General features: G+C 27.1%; 3 protein-coding genes across 3 annotated transcripts; 1 reads left to right on the top strand and 2 right to left on the bottom strand.

Moving 5' to 3' along the window:
- Positions 1-320: 320 nt before the first annotated feature.
- LOC127278614 (uncharacterized) lies at positions 321-2,933 on the bottom strand. The gene is made up of 6 exons (XM_051300417.1): positions 2,036-2,933; positions 1,685-1,885; positions 1,449-1,615; positions 1,063-1,358; positions 647-924; positions 321-535 (listed from the first exon to the last, which is right to left on the bottom strand). Exons 1-6 carry the CDS (start codon positions 2,278-2,280, stop codon positions 361-363), a joined length of 1,362 nt encoding a protein of 453 aa, XP_051156374.1. The 5' UTR covers positions 2,281-2,933; the 3' UTR covers positions 321-360.
- A 2,194-nt stretch (positions 2,934-5,127) lies between these two features.
- Positions 5,128-9,952, top strand: LOC127281665 (homeobox protein ceh-19). The gene is made up of 4 exons (XM_051305507.1): positions 5,128-6,018; positions 6,114-6,257; positions 8,593-8,696; positions 8,782-9,952. Exons 1-4 carry the CDS (start codon positions 5,631-5,633, stop codon positions 9,043-9,045), a joined length of 900 nt encoding a protein of 299 aa, XP_051161464.1. The 5' UTR covers positions 5,128-5,630; the 3' UTR covers positions 9,046-9,952.
- A 333-nt stretch (positions 9,953-10,285) lies between these two features.
- Positions 10,286-14,515, bottom strand: LOC127281658 (synaptic vesicle glycoprotein 2B-like). The gene is made up of 7 exons (XM_051305494.1): positions 14,367-14,515; positions 13,625-13,681; positions 12,440-12,601; positions 11,917-12,079; positions 11,724-11,845; positions 11,385-11,623; positions 10,286-11,311 (listed from the first exon to the last, which is right to left on the bottom strand). The coding sequence occupies exons 1-7, from the start codon at positions 14,368-14,370 to the stop codon at positions 10,523-10,525; spliced, it is 1,536 nt and encodes a 511-aa protein (XP_051161451.1). The 5' UTR covers positions 14,371-14,515; the 3' UTR covers positions 10,286-10,522.
- Positions 14,516-15,166: the final 651 nt, after the last annotated feature.

Below are 15,166 nucleotides of genomic sequence, written 5' to 3'. Positions count from 1 at the left end.
TATATTTTAGTGAAATGACTGTCATTAATTGCAATTTTGTAGCGCAATTAATAATTATATTTCACTCATGAAGCTGTAACTGACAAGTACAGGCAGAACATAAGCTCTTAAGCTCATTTTTAACTTAATTAGTTTATAATGAAAAGAAATTTGTCAAAGGTTTTAAACTAATCTGACAAATACCTAACAATACTTTATCAAAATGTTTTGAAAATTTATTTGAACTTTTAAAAACCTTTTATATTTTAATTATTATAATCATAAATTTTTGTTTTATTTTTTTAATTATATTTTTTTATTATTCTAAGGGTCTTTATTATTTTCATGTAAATTATTATATATCAAAAAAAAAAAAATTTTTTATTTTCTTCGTCTTCTGCGCCTTTTGATTCTTTCTCTTTCGAGATTGCAGGCTGGATAAAGTGAAATACAGTCGGCATTACCTATACCAAGAACAGAGGCTTTTACAGAATTCAACATTGCCGACCACGGTGATTTATTCAGAATTCTACCAGAGACCCAACTCATTCCTAAACTGTTAAAAAAGATTTCCAATTGATCATTTTTACTGGTAGAAATTGTCCTTATCATTTATTCAAATTTTAATTAATGTTTTTCAATTTTTTAATTTTATTTGATCTCTTACCTCCAAACAGGTATCCAAATTCTTTGACCCCCTTCGGTATGTTTTGCATAACTATTGTCCTCGCAAAGAACTCTTCGAAGGCAATTTCCAAAATCATTTTGAGCAATCATTGCAGCTTCAATTGAACGCAATACACGATGTGATAATTCATTCAATTCCGAATTTCCCGAATAAGACAATGGTAATGAATTGAATGCACTTCTCTTTGCACGTGAATTGCTCAAAGGTAAATCGGCAAAAAGGCTCGATGCCGTTGTTGTTGTTGAGGTAACTGCATTCTTAAATATCAAATTTTTAATTAAAGGTTTAATAAAAATAATATTTATTATTATTAGTTTGAAACCAATAAGAAATTACCTAATTGAAAAAAAAAATTGAATTCGAATCGAATAATAAAATAATTGAAAAATATTTACCGCGATACTCATCAGCAGATGAATAATAAACAAACCAAATGCCAAAAATGCCAGAGCAGTGAGGGCAATTTCGAAAAAATCCTTTACTGAAAGTTCACCTCCTTTTTTACTGTGATGAACATGATGACTGTCTTCATGATGATTTGTGGGAAAATAATAATGTTCCTCGTGTACAGAGGGCGAGAAACCGTGACCCGATGGTCCATGGGATGATGGTCCATAACTTGGTGGAGCATAATGTACCGGAGGTGGACCATAATTTACATGATGAGCAGAAGAAGCTGGTATCAGTGGACCTTATATGAAAATTTAAAAATTTGTCTTAATATGGCAAAATTATTAAAAAAAAAACAGAGAAAAAAAGAAAAACATAGTAAAAAATATACCAGCGTAATGATTTTTGCTTTTTTCAGGAGGTACTGGCATTGGTACCCCATAACTAGTAACTTCTCCATCATAATCTTGAAAATCATCTTCAGGTCGAACTGAAGTTTTAACTTTCATTCTTCTTTGTGGAGAATAATGCTGATAAACATCGTTTAGTGTTGTTGTTCTAATTAATAAAAAAAACAATTATTATCCAATTAAAACACAAAAAATTGTTAAGGAAATATATTCCTACCTCTGAAGCCAATCTTTGTATTTTGAACTTCCTTCATCGGATAATAATTTATCATGAACTGTCACATTATTTTCATTAATAAAATCTGACATAATATTTTCTGGCGGTGGTTGTAGACGACGTTTTATACGTGTTGGTCCAACTTCATTAAATATTTCTTCAGCTATGTATCCATGGCAGAGATATTCGTTCATTCTTTGTCTATAAATTGTTTTAAATCAAAATTCTTTTTACTTAAAATTAATTTGAAAAATAATTTGAACAATTAAAAAAAAACGAAAGAAAAATTGAAATAAGAATTTAAAAAATTGACAATTGAAGAAACAATCAATTTTTCAGAAATTTGCATACCTGTGATAACCCATTTCTCCAAATGCTGTATTAAATGATCCATCCACAGTCAAATTGTCGAAAATTTTCTTCTTTTCATCAATATCATTAGGCTGTCCGAGTATAAAAGATCCGGGTAATAAATCGACTGATAAAATATCATTTTCATTCAGACAAAATTCACTTCCATCATCATAACACACTTGAGCTAATAAAACTGATATTAAAATACAAAAAATTTGACAAATAATAGCAAAAACGTTCATTTTATATTTCTGTTTCTTTTCATAAGAAAAAAAAATTGTACCAAACTTACTGAGAACTTGAAAAAGACTAAAGTGGCAAAAAAAATTACGACGGCGACAATGTGTAAATTACGAAAATGACGGAAATAATTATCTAACAGTAACAATGCTCACAAAGCGTTACTGCAGAGACTCGCGTACTTCAAGAATTTTACTGAAAAGATTATTTCAAAATTGTCAGGATGAATTTTTGTTGCGAAAAAAAATTATATTTCTATTTTATATTTACAAAAAATGTATGAGGGTGTTTTTTGATAGGAGCTACAGCATCCGAGATACAATGGACCAAAAATTTTCGAGAAAAACTCTCGAGATTAGGAGAATAGTTATATCCTTAGATAGTGCTCTACAAAAAATGTATGAGGAACTATTTGGATCCACAACATCCAATGGACCAAAATGAATAAATTTTTTCGAATTTTTAATTTTTCGAGATAAACTCTCAATATCAGAAGATTTATCCCCAGACAGTGCTCTATAAAAAATGTACGGAGCACTTTTTGATTGGACCTACAGCATCCGAGCTATAATGGACCAAAATGAATAAAAATTTTCGAAATATTAATTTTTCGAAATAAACTCTCAATATCAGAAGTTTTATCCCCAAATAATGCTCTATAAAAACTATATGGAATACTTTTTGATTGGACCAACAGCATCCAAGCTATACAATGGACCAAAAATTTCATTTTGTTTTCTTTTTAAATACATTAAATCAGGATAATTGTGAGAGTTTAATAAAAAAAAAATATTTACTGGAACTAAATATTAGTTTTTCATAGTGACAAAAAAATTGTAGTTTGAACTCTTTGTTTTCCGACGATTGCTAATCTCTTTATCTTCTTTAGTTTATGGAGGTATATGATTTACATGTAATTCAATATCTGTGATTAAATACGTTTATTAAAAACCACTTACGATGCTCTTATGAATGTTTTAGGAAAGAGCCTCTGTACCGCAGGGGATGCTGCTAAGATGTGGTAATGGGGGCTTTGTTCCCTTGGGAACTATCTCACCTGTTTAATATCTCAAGCTTATGGTGGTATGATAGAGAAAGAGAGATGAAAAAAAAGAAGAGAGACTATATTTGTATAGATGTAACTCATCATGCTCAACATAACAAAAATATATTGTTCATCCATTTTTCAAGCATCTTTCAATTTCTCAAACAATTTTTCCCCCATCAAAAGTTTATTCTTTTAAAAAATTATAAACTATTTACAAAAAAAAAAGATTGATACATTATTTATTGTTTTTTAAATAATTTAATTAAATTTTAAATATTTCTATAAAATATTTTTTATTAATAAAAATTATTATTTATAACAAATATTTTTATAAACTAAATAATTGATTAATTAGTACTTTAATTACTTATTTATATCTACTTTTTTTGGTTTTTTTCCGTTATTAATTAATTTATTTATTAAACAGGTGATTTATTTTTTTCGCAGTAAAATCGCATTTGAAGAGAAGAAATTGGTATTTATTGTTAGAAAATGAGAACTCATTAACGATCTGTTTGTATATGAGAAAAATTTTTATTGGTCGAGTAAAGAAAGCAGATGTTCATATGATATTTTATAAATACAAGGGGAAAAGAAGCTTATAATTTTCGTTAAACCAGAACATTCATGTGAAGATCCCCAACTATTTCAGGTGTTTGATTAATTGTTCCGATTGAATGTTAGAGCGTGATAAACCACACATAGGTAATCCCTCTTCACATAAATCTAATTGCCACCTTTTTTATCATTAAGCATCCAAATTGAAGAATTACACTTTTTCAAAATTATATATAAGGAAAATAAAATAAGAATTCATTTTTTAGATATATTCTCTGATTAAATTTCTATTTTTTTTTTTTTTGGACGGGTAAAATTTTTTATTTCAACCAAATAAAATTTATTTGAAATAAATAAATTATAAAATTATTTAAATAAATAATGAAAATAATTGAAAGAAATATATTATTATTTAAATAAATTATTTATTTATTTCGGAGATAAATATGCTTTTATCAGGGTGTGCTTTTAGTTATTTTAATAAATTAATTATTATTAAATTAATTAAATCGATTTTTACGAAGTATAAAAATTATTAGTATAAGAAATTGAATTTTTTTTTGTTGCAGTTTAAAGAGTGTATATTTTGTAAAGAAAATATTAGTCTGGTAAAATGAAAAAAAAACTTATGGTTTATCTTTGTGAATTCAGTCGTAAATATATATGAAAATTGTCTATTTGGGATCGATCTCTGAGGTGAGAAATATATATATATATGTAGTATATGAAGAGGATGGGACTCGTGCTGAGGTGTTTTGTGGTATTTTTCATGTCTTTCATAGAAGCTGGGAATGGAAGAGGCGTTTATCCATTGCCATAACTATTGGGGGTTGAAAGTACGATCCATCAGTTTTCTGACAACCCCAAGTTAAGGGCAGAGAAGAGGGCGGACGCTAACCAAAAAGCATGCGCTCTTCAACAACCAATGAAAATTTCTTTCTTGCGCTTCCTGTTTATAAAATTTATTGTCCAATGATTTACATTTTTTAAATATTTTTTTTACATGTATTTTATGTAATTTATATATAATGAAAATTTAATTTTTATTATTTTTTCACATTTAGTGTAAATAAAATCAATGCTTTTTTCTAATGTTTCATTGTAAAAAGTAGAATATGAAAAAAAATATATGCAACAATATTTATAAAATGCGAATCAACAAATTATTATATAAGTACATAAGGTAGTTTTTATAACAAAATTTTGATTTTTTGTTTATTGGTGGTTTTTTTTTGAAAAAATCGAAAAATTATTTATTTTATAAATTTTTTCCTTTTTTTTGTAGGAAAAAAAAGGTGTGAAAGGATATAAAGTTCCATTGTGATGTGTTCAGGAGGACGATCCTTTTAGCCAAAGTCGAGATAGTGGGGATGCTGTAGGGTGGACCTTTCGGGATCATAGACACGTGCCACCTGTCATCATTTAGAAGTACTTGCTTTTGCTCTCTTAAGAGGGGATTAAGTGAGGGCCAGTCGCTGATTCTGTACGAAACGAGAAGTGTTAAAATCCCAACCGGAAGAGCCTTTTAAAGGTCCTTAATATTGACCAATAGTTATTAAAATATTTTTTAAAGATTTAGTGAATCAAATTTTTTTAATCCTATAAAATGATTTCTCGATAAAATTTTTAATTTAATTATCCTACCTTTTTTTCTTGTGAAATTTAGAAAATATTCTAAATTATTTATTCGATCTGTGATCGAATAAAAAAAAAAGTTCCGTGAGTGAGTTAATGGTGTTGTGAAAAATGGAGACGTGGAAGGATCAAAGGAGAGGACACGAAATTGTCCTTAATTTTCAACAAGAATTAAATGAACAAAATGAAAGGACAAAAGAAATTGAGGACGATAATAGGGATTTACAATCGGAAATTTTGGAATATGCCTCCGATTCAAGTAATGAAAGTGAAAAAACATTTAAAAGTTCGGAAAGTAATTTCAAAAAAAAAATTTCCCCAGTTGTGCACAGTGCATTTTCAATAGACAGTATTTTAGGTAAACAAGACAATAAAAAAAGTGAAGTCTATTTAGGAAAAGAAAGTTTTCGAAAAATAGAAAATAATTTTGACGATAGAGAAGATCAGGATGAGAGTCGACAATTTTTTAATCCATTGACCATATCTTCACCACATTCTGGTAATTAGAAAATAGTTTTATTAATTTTTCAAATAAAACTTAGTTTAAATTTTTGGTTTTGAAATTATTTTTTAAGTTTTAAAATTATTTTGCAGCATTTTATGCAACAGGACCTTCATGTCCGGGAGAAATTTTGGCCGAAACTTCTGGATTTTCAGCATCGTCTTTAGCATCAGCATCGTTACTTTACGGTGGTTGGGTGGTACCATCGAAACCAGAACAAATGTTCGGATTACAAGGTAAATAAAAAAAATTTTAGATTTAATTCTTAATTTTTAAAAATTAGAATTTTTTTTCTGTTTTGCAGTACGAAAATAAATACAATTTTTTTTACATAATGTAAACGTAGAAAAAAAATCGAATGCACGCGAGAGCCAAAAAGCAATTTTTCCATTTTATTTAGGATATTAGAAACAACTTTTCTTTATATAGCACATTTGGAGGAGGGAAAAACTTATTTAATGCAGTTAATAACTTATCGCACGAATAGGACCATTTACGGGAGATATAAAGGTGGGATGAAAATTCCAGTCTGTTCTTCCAAGTTCTGAGGAATATTGGATATTATCAGAGGCGTCTGTGGTAACACCATTTAGACACGCAAACGTAGCATCAACATCCCCCTCGATTTCAGTCACACATACTTATTTCTGTACAATAATTGCCTCAAAAAAAAAAAAACTAATTAGTTTATTGCTCATCAATAGGTTTTTAGTGTTTTTAATTCAGTCCCATTATTTATTTTTAGAGGTATAAAAAAAAAAATTTCCATTATAGAAGAATTAATTTATTATTTAATTTCAATAATAGAAATATTTTATAATTTTTTATTAGATAAAAATCGAATAAGTAATTTTAATTTTTAATCGAATTTTTATTTCTAAATCTTTTTCATTGAGTGAAACCATTTCTTCAAGCTTTCATGTTATATTTTTCCCCCAACCCATGTATTTTTGCTCTTATATCCACATTGGTCTGTTAGAAGTCCATTTATCAGAGCGATATACCTCCATATAGAAGTGCTAAATGCCTTCGCTTACTCGTAAATCTCGCCCTTTTCGTCATTTCTTTTTCCGGTTTATATACCACGGAAAAATGTTATAATCTATCAAAAATAAAAGTTCCATTGTATTTACGGGATTTCATTCTCTATAAACTGAAACGTAGCAGAAAAAAACAAAATTTTGATTGAAATCAGATTTTTCTATAATTAAATTTAATTTTAAAAAAGGCAAAAAAATATTACGAATTCAAAAATGTATGAAAAATTCTGCAATTAATAAAAAAAAAAATTTTTGTGTAGTGTTTACACTTTCAGGGCATAATTTTGGAGGTGTAAAAGCACGTACTACACACGATTCTCCGTATAGTCGTAGCATGGACATTCGAAAGAGGCTCATAAAAAATGCTAACACTTTTGTCAAACATATGCGAGTTCTACTTGTTGATATGTCTTATAAGAAGTAACTGACTAATCATTCGTTAAATATACCAAAAGTGGGGGGTCACGTTACACGCTTCCTGAGAAAAGCATTGCAATTTTTTTTTCTTTTTTTTTTTTTTTGGAAGGAAGAGAACATTTCACAGACAAATAATTGTCTTTCACCCGTAGTAGACGCAGTTAATATGCAATAATTTTACAGAAAAAAAATATTTTACATTTTACCCGTAAGAGTCATCTTTAGCGTAGCTCGCACCTTACGTAAACTTTAAATAAAAACTGTCGCCAAGTGATCCAACAAACTTTGTAAAATTTCAAACTGACATGTCAGTCGCACTTTTGAAGAAAAAGAGAGAAAGAAATGGAAATTAATTGATTTTAAAACAGTATTGTTTTCTTTAATATTTAAACAACAAATTCGCGATATCAGATTTTTTTTTCTGATTTTAATTATTATTTTTATCTTAGCTTAATGATTATTATTTTCATTAAAAATAAAAATGCATAATAAAAATATACAGAATAGTCAAAAATCGCATAGTCAAAAAAAATGTAGGATTCGAATTATTATGATGAATTAAATATATTATATTACGAAGAATTTATGAGCATTAATAATATGAGTTATATGTGCATTGTGTATACTTCTTGACAAGAAGACTATAATCGTGTTCAAACATTTCTCGACGTAAACTGTTTAATTATTTCATTGACACATCAAGTTTTCGTTGTCAGGAAGGTGTCACACGTTTTATAAAAAAAAAAAAAAATAAATAAGCTAAAGTATTTTAGACATTTGTGGACATTTGGCTCGTTTTAGGCATATTTTTTTGTCTGTGCCGAGAAAGTCTGGTTAACTAGAATCTATTCACTGTTTGCAGAATAATTAAGGAAAATTAATGTTTGACGAATATTAGCTAAGCACTAAATCATTTTATTATACGTATTTTTGACATTTTCACAAAATACTGAATAAAGAAACTTTTTCTTCAATTTTAATTGAATATTTTGTTGAATTAATAATTTTTTAGAATTATATTTATTTAGAAAATTATAATTCATTGACACGAATTAAATTAATTATTATATTTTTCGAATAGATTTAAAAAAATTTTAATTTTTACCATTTTTAGCTCCAAAATCAAGTGGCAGAAGATCTAGAAAACCAGGAATTGATCGAAAACCACGTCAAGCTTACAGTGCAAAACAATTAGAAAGGCTTGAAGCAGAATTTAAAGTAAATGAATAATTTTTTTCTTCAAAAAAATTTATTTCTATATTTTTAATTTTTTTTTATTCAAAATTAATAATTTTCTTTTCAGGTTGATAAATATCTCAGTGTTAGTAAACGAATGGAACTCTCAAAATGTCTAAATTTGACTGAAGTACAAATTAAGACTTGGTTTCAAAATCGAAGAACAAAATGGAAAAAACAATTAACCTCGAGACTGAAAATTGCCCAGAGACAAGGGTTGTTTCCACCCCCTATTTTTCCACCAACTCAATATCCATTATTACCTTATTACGCTTCTCCTCTTATGTTTACATCTCAAAATACAGACGAAACACCTAAAATTTCCAATTAATAACAATCTCGATTCACAAATGCAAAAAAAATTTTTTTATTTAAAAATGTAAGTATTTTTTTATCATAATAATTATCGTTTTTAGTAATTTAACGAAATGTTTTAATTATAATTTGTCAATCATGTAAAAAATAAGACTAAAAGAAAACTGCATTTATTAAGCGATTTTATTTTGTATAGATGTAAATAAAGTCTTAATTTATTATAATAATTATTGTCACATTGAAAAATAATATTGGGATAGTTTTTTGAAAATGAAACAAAAGTTTTCAAACAAAATATTTCATTTCGAAAATATCAATATTATAAACATTATATATACATATTTGGTAGTTGCACTAGACATTAAAAAATAAGTACTCTTTTTCTTCAATTCCCTAAAAACTTATAATATATAACGATCTCACTATGATATAACAACAATTTTATCGCAGATAACAATAATTCGCTACAACTTTTTTATATAAAAAAAAACAATGTATTATATAATTACAAATAAATATGTAATTATTGTACTATTATTAAAAATTTTATATTAACCTAAAGAATAATAATTAATAAACTTTCTTAATGACAATCTTTTTATATGATTTGTAACACTTTTTGTTATTACCACTATTTTCTGGTCTCTAATTTAAAAAAATACCTATATGTACAATTTCAAATATTTGTAGGTATTATAATCCTTATAATTATTATTTATAATAATATTTATATTATTATTACTGTTATTATTATATTTTTATCATTATTATTATCATTATTTAAATGGCTCTAGAAAAACATATGCAACCACTTTTTATTACTGACTATAAGATGTACTCACGCACACAAAATTAAAAAATACAATTCTATTAATATAATTTTATACAGAGATAAAAATTAATGAAACTTTCAACTATATATACAAAGACCAAAGAACATATCTAAGGCAGTTCCGTCACAAACCTAAATTTATTAAAAAAAATACCATAAATATAAATAAGATTCTTGAAAATCGCTTTTATACGCAATTTTACTAAAAAAAAAAAAAAAAAAATGCTTATAAATATCGTGTCAAAACTGACATATTGAATCTTACTATACCACTTTTTTCTTTTTTTGGTATCCATTCATAAGGCAAGAATATCACCTATAGATCTTAGACTACTTTAATTTTTTTCTAAATTCTAAATCTCATTTTCTTGCATCATATATCGCAAAAATAAGACTGTCAAAATAATAATAGACATTTGTATCGAGTTATTATTTTTTTTTTTTACCTAAGATCTACTTTCAGCAAAAATCGAATGAGTCGATTATAAAATACTTGCGAAATTATTTTAAGATCATTATAATATTTTTGATTACTTAAATTTAAAAAATTGGTAATCTCTTTGATTATATGGAACTCTTTTTCTTTTTCTTTGGTAGAAACAAATATCGAGACGATTGTTTCAAGAATTATAAAATTTGAAAAAAAGAGATATATATAATTTCAATCGAGAGTATCTTTGCCTGTTTTTGGCAGGAATATTGACAAGAAACCACAGAAGAATAAAAAGGCAGCGAACAAAACAACAGGTACAACACACGCCAAATCAATGAGATATCCAAAAACAAGATTACCAACAAGTGCACCTAATCTACCCATTGTTAATGACAATGCCGCTGCCATTACTCTAAGATTCGTTGGGAACATATCGACAATAACACAATAAACCAATGAAATACCAAGTGATGTGAGTGCTTCAAAAACACATGATAAAATTAAATTTTGCGTTGCATTTGTCACATAATAAAAACCAACAGTGACACCACCCGAAACAATTAACGATACAATTAAAAAGAATTTTGCACCTAATTTATGAACGAATAGTGGTAAAATAATTGATCCTGGAACACAAGCAAGACCAATGTACACTGTGTGAAGATAAACTGATGACGGAATTTCTGTATAACATCCAAATGGATCTAAATTTGTTGTATTTTCCGATAATGTCGAAACAATACAAACCGAAGTTGTTTGTCCTGGATGTTCCACTTCGAATTCCTCGAATCTTGTGAATAATTCAGGGAACCATACCATTAGTGTGTAATAACTACTGGTGAGACCAAATTGTATACCGCATGCCAATAAAGTATTTCGAAGATAAGGCGGCTTGCAAAGTGATTTTGTCAGATCCCAAACTTCCGTGATAAGGACTTTTAAATCCTTTCGCTTGTGCAATTTCAATGCCCTTGTGCTTTTGTCCTTTGATGTTGGTTTCTCCTGAAGTGATTTCACCTGGAAAAACAATTTTTAAAATTATTTACTATTAAAATTTTTTAAATCTTCAAATTTTGTTGTCAATAATTACCGGATATGTATCAGGATCATTTCCTGTGTTTTGTGCGTAGATCCATTTAAAAACATTGAGTGCAGCCTCAGTTTCACCGCATTCAAGTAAAAATTTTGGACTTTCTGGAAAGGCAAAGAGCCAAAGGCCCAACATTAAAGAAGGCAGTGCACAGAGAGCCACAAAGAGATTCCAGGATTTAAAATCGAATGAATCGGATGTATAGGTCAGGTTCAGGGGAATTATCAACCAGGCGATTACTGAAAAGTAGTAGAAGAAAAATTTATTGAAAATCCTTAATTGCTACTATAATTAACAAGTATTTTTAATAAAAATGAAAAAAATAATTAATATACTTACAGGGCAGTACAATAACTCCGACAGTCCAAAACATTTCCATCCAACAGAGGATTTTTTCCCTATGTTTTGTTGGTTGAAATTCGCCAAGGTAGGGGAAAACAATTCCCATTGCTCCCGTCACGCTAAAAAAAGATATTTTCTTTTAAATTACTGGCAAAATTTTTGGAATATATTTTTACAAAAATGTACTTACGCAAATCCGTTCAAGAAACGGAAAGCTAAGAAAATCCAAAAATACTGGACAAAGGATGATAATACACCAACAATACCATCCATTAATAAAGTTGCAATCAATACGATTTTTCGACCTTTCGTGTCAGCCAAGCATCCCCATATGTATGATCCAATTACCATACCTAAAAATAATTATTTTTAATTAAAAAAAATTTTATTTATATAATTTTTTGTTTCTATAAAATTTTCTTTATTTTTTTTTTTGAAAAAATTGAAAAATTATTAAATAATCTGATTGAAATTTCAATCTTTGAATGTGTTAGTACAGAATATTGTACAACGAAGCCGATTTAGTTTCGTAATGAAGATGTTATAAGGCCTCCCTAAGAATCTAGTAATCAATACACTGTCTCTTCTTTTAGTTATAAAGAGCGATAATTTAATCCCTTAATATATTATTTTTATTCGACTTATATTTTTGTGAACAAATTTATAAAAGATTCTAAGTTTAATTAAAAAAATATTAATAGATAATCACTTGCCTAACATTGGAGCAGCAGTCAATAAACCTTTTGAAGTCGAATCCATTTCTAGATCACATTGTGCTGCTGGTAAAACGAATGACAAAACTGTTACACCAATTGCTGTGTCCATGTAAATTAATCCACTAATTGCAAGTAACATATAGTGGAATTTCCCAAAACCTGTAAAATTAATTAAGAATTTTTTTTTTTTATTTTCAAAAAGAAGATTAATGAGTGATTATTGTCAAATAACTTCAGCTCGCAAAATCCATAATTAAAAACCAAAAAAATAAAAAAAATTTGATAAAGCTAAAATAAAAACCTGAATTTCTGAGAAGATATGTCACTCAAATTTGTTAATTTTATTGTCTGATATTAAAAATATATTTTCTTTTTGATAAAAAAAAAAAGATGGAACAAACTTCCAAATATTTATAGAAGTTTTTTTTATTATATTATAAAAATTTTAATAAGAAATCATCATGGTGTTTATTGAAGAAAGTTAAATATTTGTCATTCCTTTTTTTTAGAGAGAGATTGAGATAGTGCAACTCATCAGAATGATAACATCATATAATATTATCTTCAAAACGAAAAATGAACATTTCAGATAAACAGTGACAATGTCTGTCAGTAGCAAAATAAATATTGGTAATTATAAACTCGCTGTAGTATAATTCAATCCTAAACAGCTTAAAAATTATAAGTGACAGATATATTGTTCTATTTTCCATTCCAATCATTTACATTTCACCTATTACGACTTTTAGTGACTTTTTTCATATATTATTTTTGTATTTCACAAAAAAAAACTCATTTTTTTTATAAACAAATTTTCTTAACTTTCCGCATTTGATTTTTTTAATTATACAGAGGAAAATATTTTTAGTAAGAAAAATTCACGGAATTTTTTTGCTTTAATAAATTTTATTAATAAAATTATTTATAGAAAAATTAATAAAAAAGCAGAAAAAAATCATTTTGAGCAGCTAAAAAATATTTTTTATATGGGGCCGTCCATAAATTACGTCACACATTTTTTTTTACGTTTTATAACCTCCTCGTCCCCCTCGAAATGTGACGTAATTTATCAACGATCCCTGTTTAAAAAAATTAAAGTTCAAAATAAAAAATATTTTTTATAATTAAAAATTGAAAGTTTTAAATACGAATTTTTTTTTTTAATATTATACAAAATCTTACCTGTGAGGGTGATGGCATGTTCGAAGTCTGCACCTCCGTCTGCTAGGAAATCGAGCCCTAGAATAAAATTAAAAAATTGTATTAAAAAATAAATAAAATTTAATAAGAAGATTTAGTTCCATTTCAAATTAATCCAAAAGTAAAATAATTTTTTTTTACTTGAAAGCTATTTTTTAATTTTAGGCAAAATGTAAATCGAATTTCAATTTTATAATGTATTTTAATATTAAACAAATTGATTATAAAAAATATGAATAATGTATTGTTATAAATAATATTTTAATAATGAACTGTCTTATTGGGAAAGAAGCCGATTATGAAAGAGTTAAATCAGTGATATAAGTCAATTTTCCGACCGACGATAAATATCAAACGTTTATTCATTCTACTAATGCCATTTCCTTAATTTATTAATGTCACTTTTTTAATTAACTACTGTATTTAAAAAGAAAATTAAATATTTACGTTAATTAAATTTTTTTAAAAAATTTTTTAAAAATAAAACCTAATTATTTAGTGTCTCAAAAAACCTTTTTACTATTTATTTTCGGATTAAGAATTTTATAAAAAATATTATTATTTATTTAAATTATCATCAAAATAAAATAATCAAAAGCTCCTGGATTAAAAGTACTTCTTTACCCCAAGTTGACATTTTACCCCGTCTTGACCCTTCACCCTTTCGAAATACTCTTAAAAAAAAATAAATAAATGAACAAAAATATTTTATAAATTTTCTCACCCATTATTGAATTCCGTGATCTTGAGATCGTGGAAACTGTTGAAAATTGATGATCTTGACTCCCTCGCAATGGGATTAATTAGTCGGCGAAATTTTGTGCGAGTTCCTTGATTTCTCCTCCGTCTTTGACCGTTCCCTTTGTTCATTGGTGAACAACCGTTATCCTCACACACTATGGTTTGCGGTATTATTTGTTGCCTTTGGAAAAATCACAACTCCAACTAATTTTTTTTTTTTGGTAAAAAAAAAAAAAAAAAATTTCTTTTCTTAAAACACCTTTTTTGCTCACTGGCTACCAATAGACTGAAAAGGTGTCTGCAAGGAGCGATTAATATGGTCTAGCTTTATCTGCTTTAATCTTTGAAGGTGTGGGTAAATTTGTACTGATTGCGAGCAGTAAACGACATCTCGATAATACTTTTTCCGGTTCTTGCCGCCTGAACCTGATAAGATAGTCAAAGTTGAAAACAAAATCTTTCTTCATCGGATGAATTTCTTGCATATTTTCTCAAAAAAAAGGAAAAACAGAATAGAATAGAATTTTTTTATGACATATTTAAGATTTAGGATACGTATTTTTTCGGTACTTATGCTGATGATTCATGATCATCATGATTCATGATCAATTATAGTAATTGTCATTTTTAAGTTACATGAAATTATGATAATGACTTAGAAAATAAAACAACGTGATTTTGATTGTATAAAAATTGATTATAGATTAAAAAATTAGATTGAAGTAGAAAAAAATATGATTATAAAATATTATAAAAAATAAAAAAGTATTAAATTTTTTTATA

The sequence above is a fragment of the Leptopilina boulardi genome, unplaced genomic scaffold, assembly GCF_019393585.1.
Source record: "Leptopilina boulardi isolate dan_hultmark-lab unplaced genomic scaffold, ZJU_Lbou_2.1 LbouV2_112, whole genome shotgun sequence".
In the NCBI taxonomy this organism is placed as follows: Eukaryota; Metazoa; Arthropoda; class Insecta; order Hymenoptera; family Figitidae; genus Leptopilina; species Leptopilina boulardi.
Note: the sequence above shows the minus strand (reverse complement) of the source record. Positions and strands in the feature narration are given on the sequence as shown.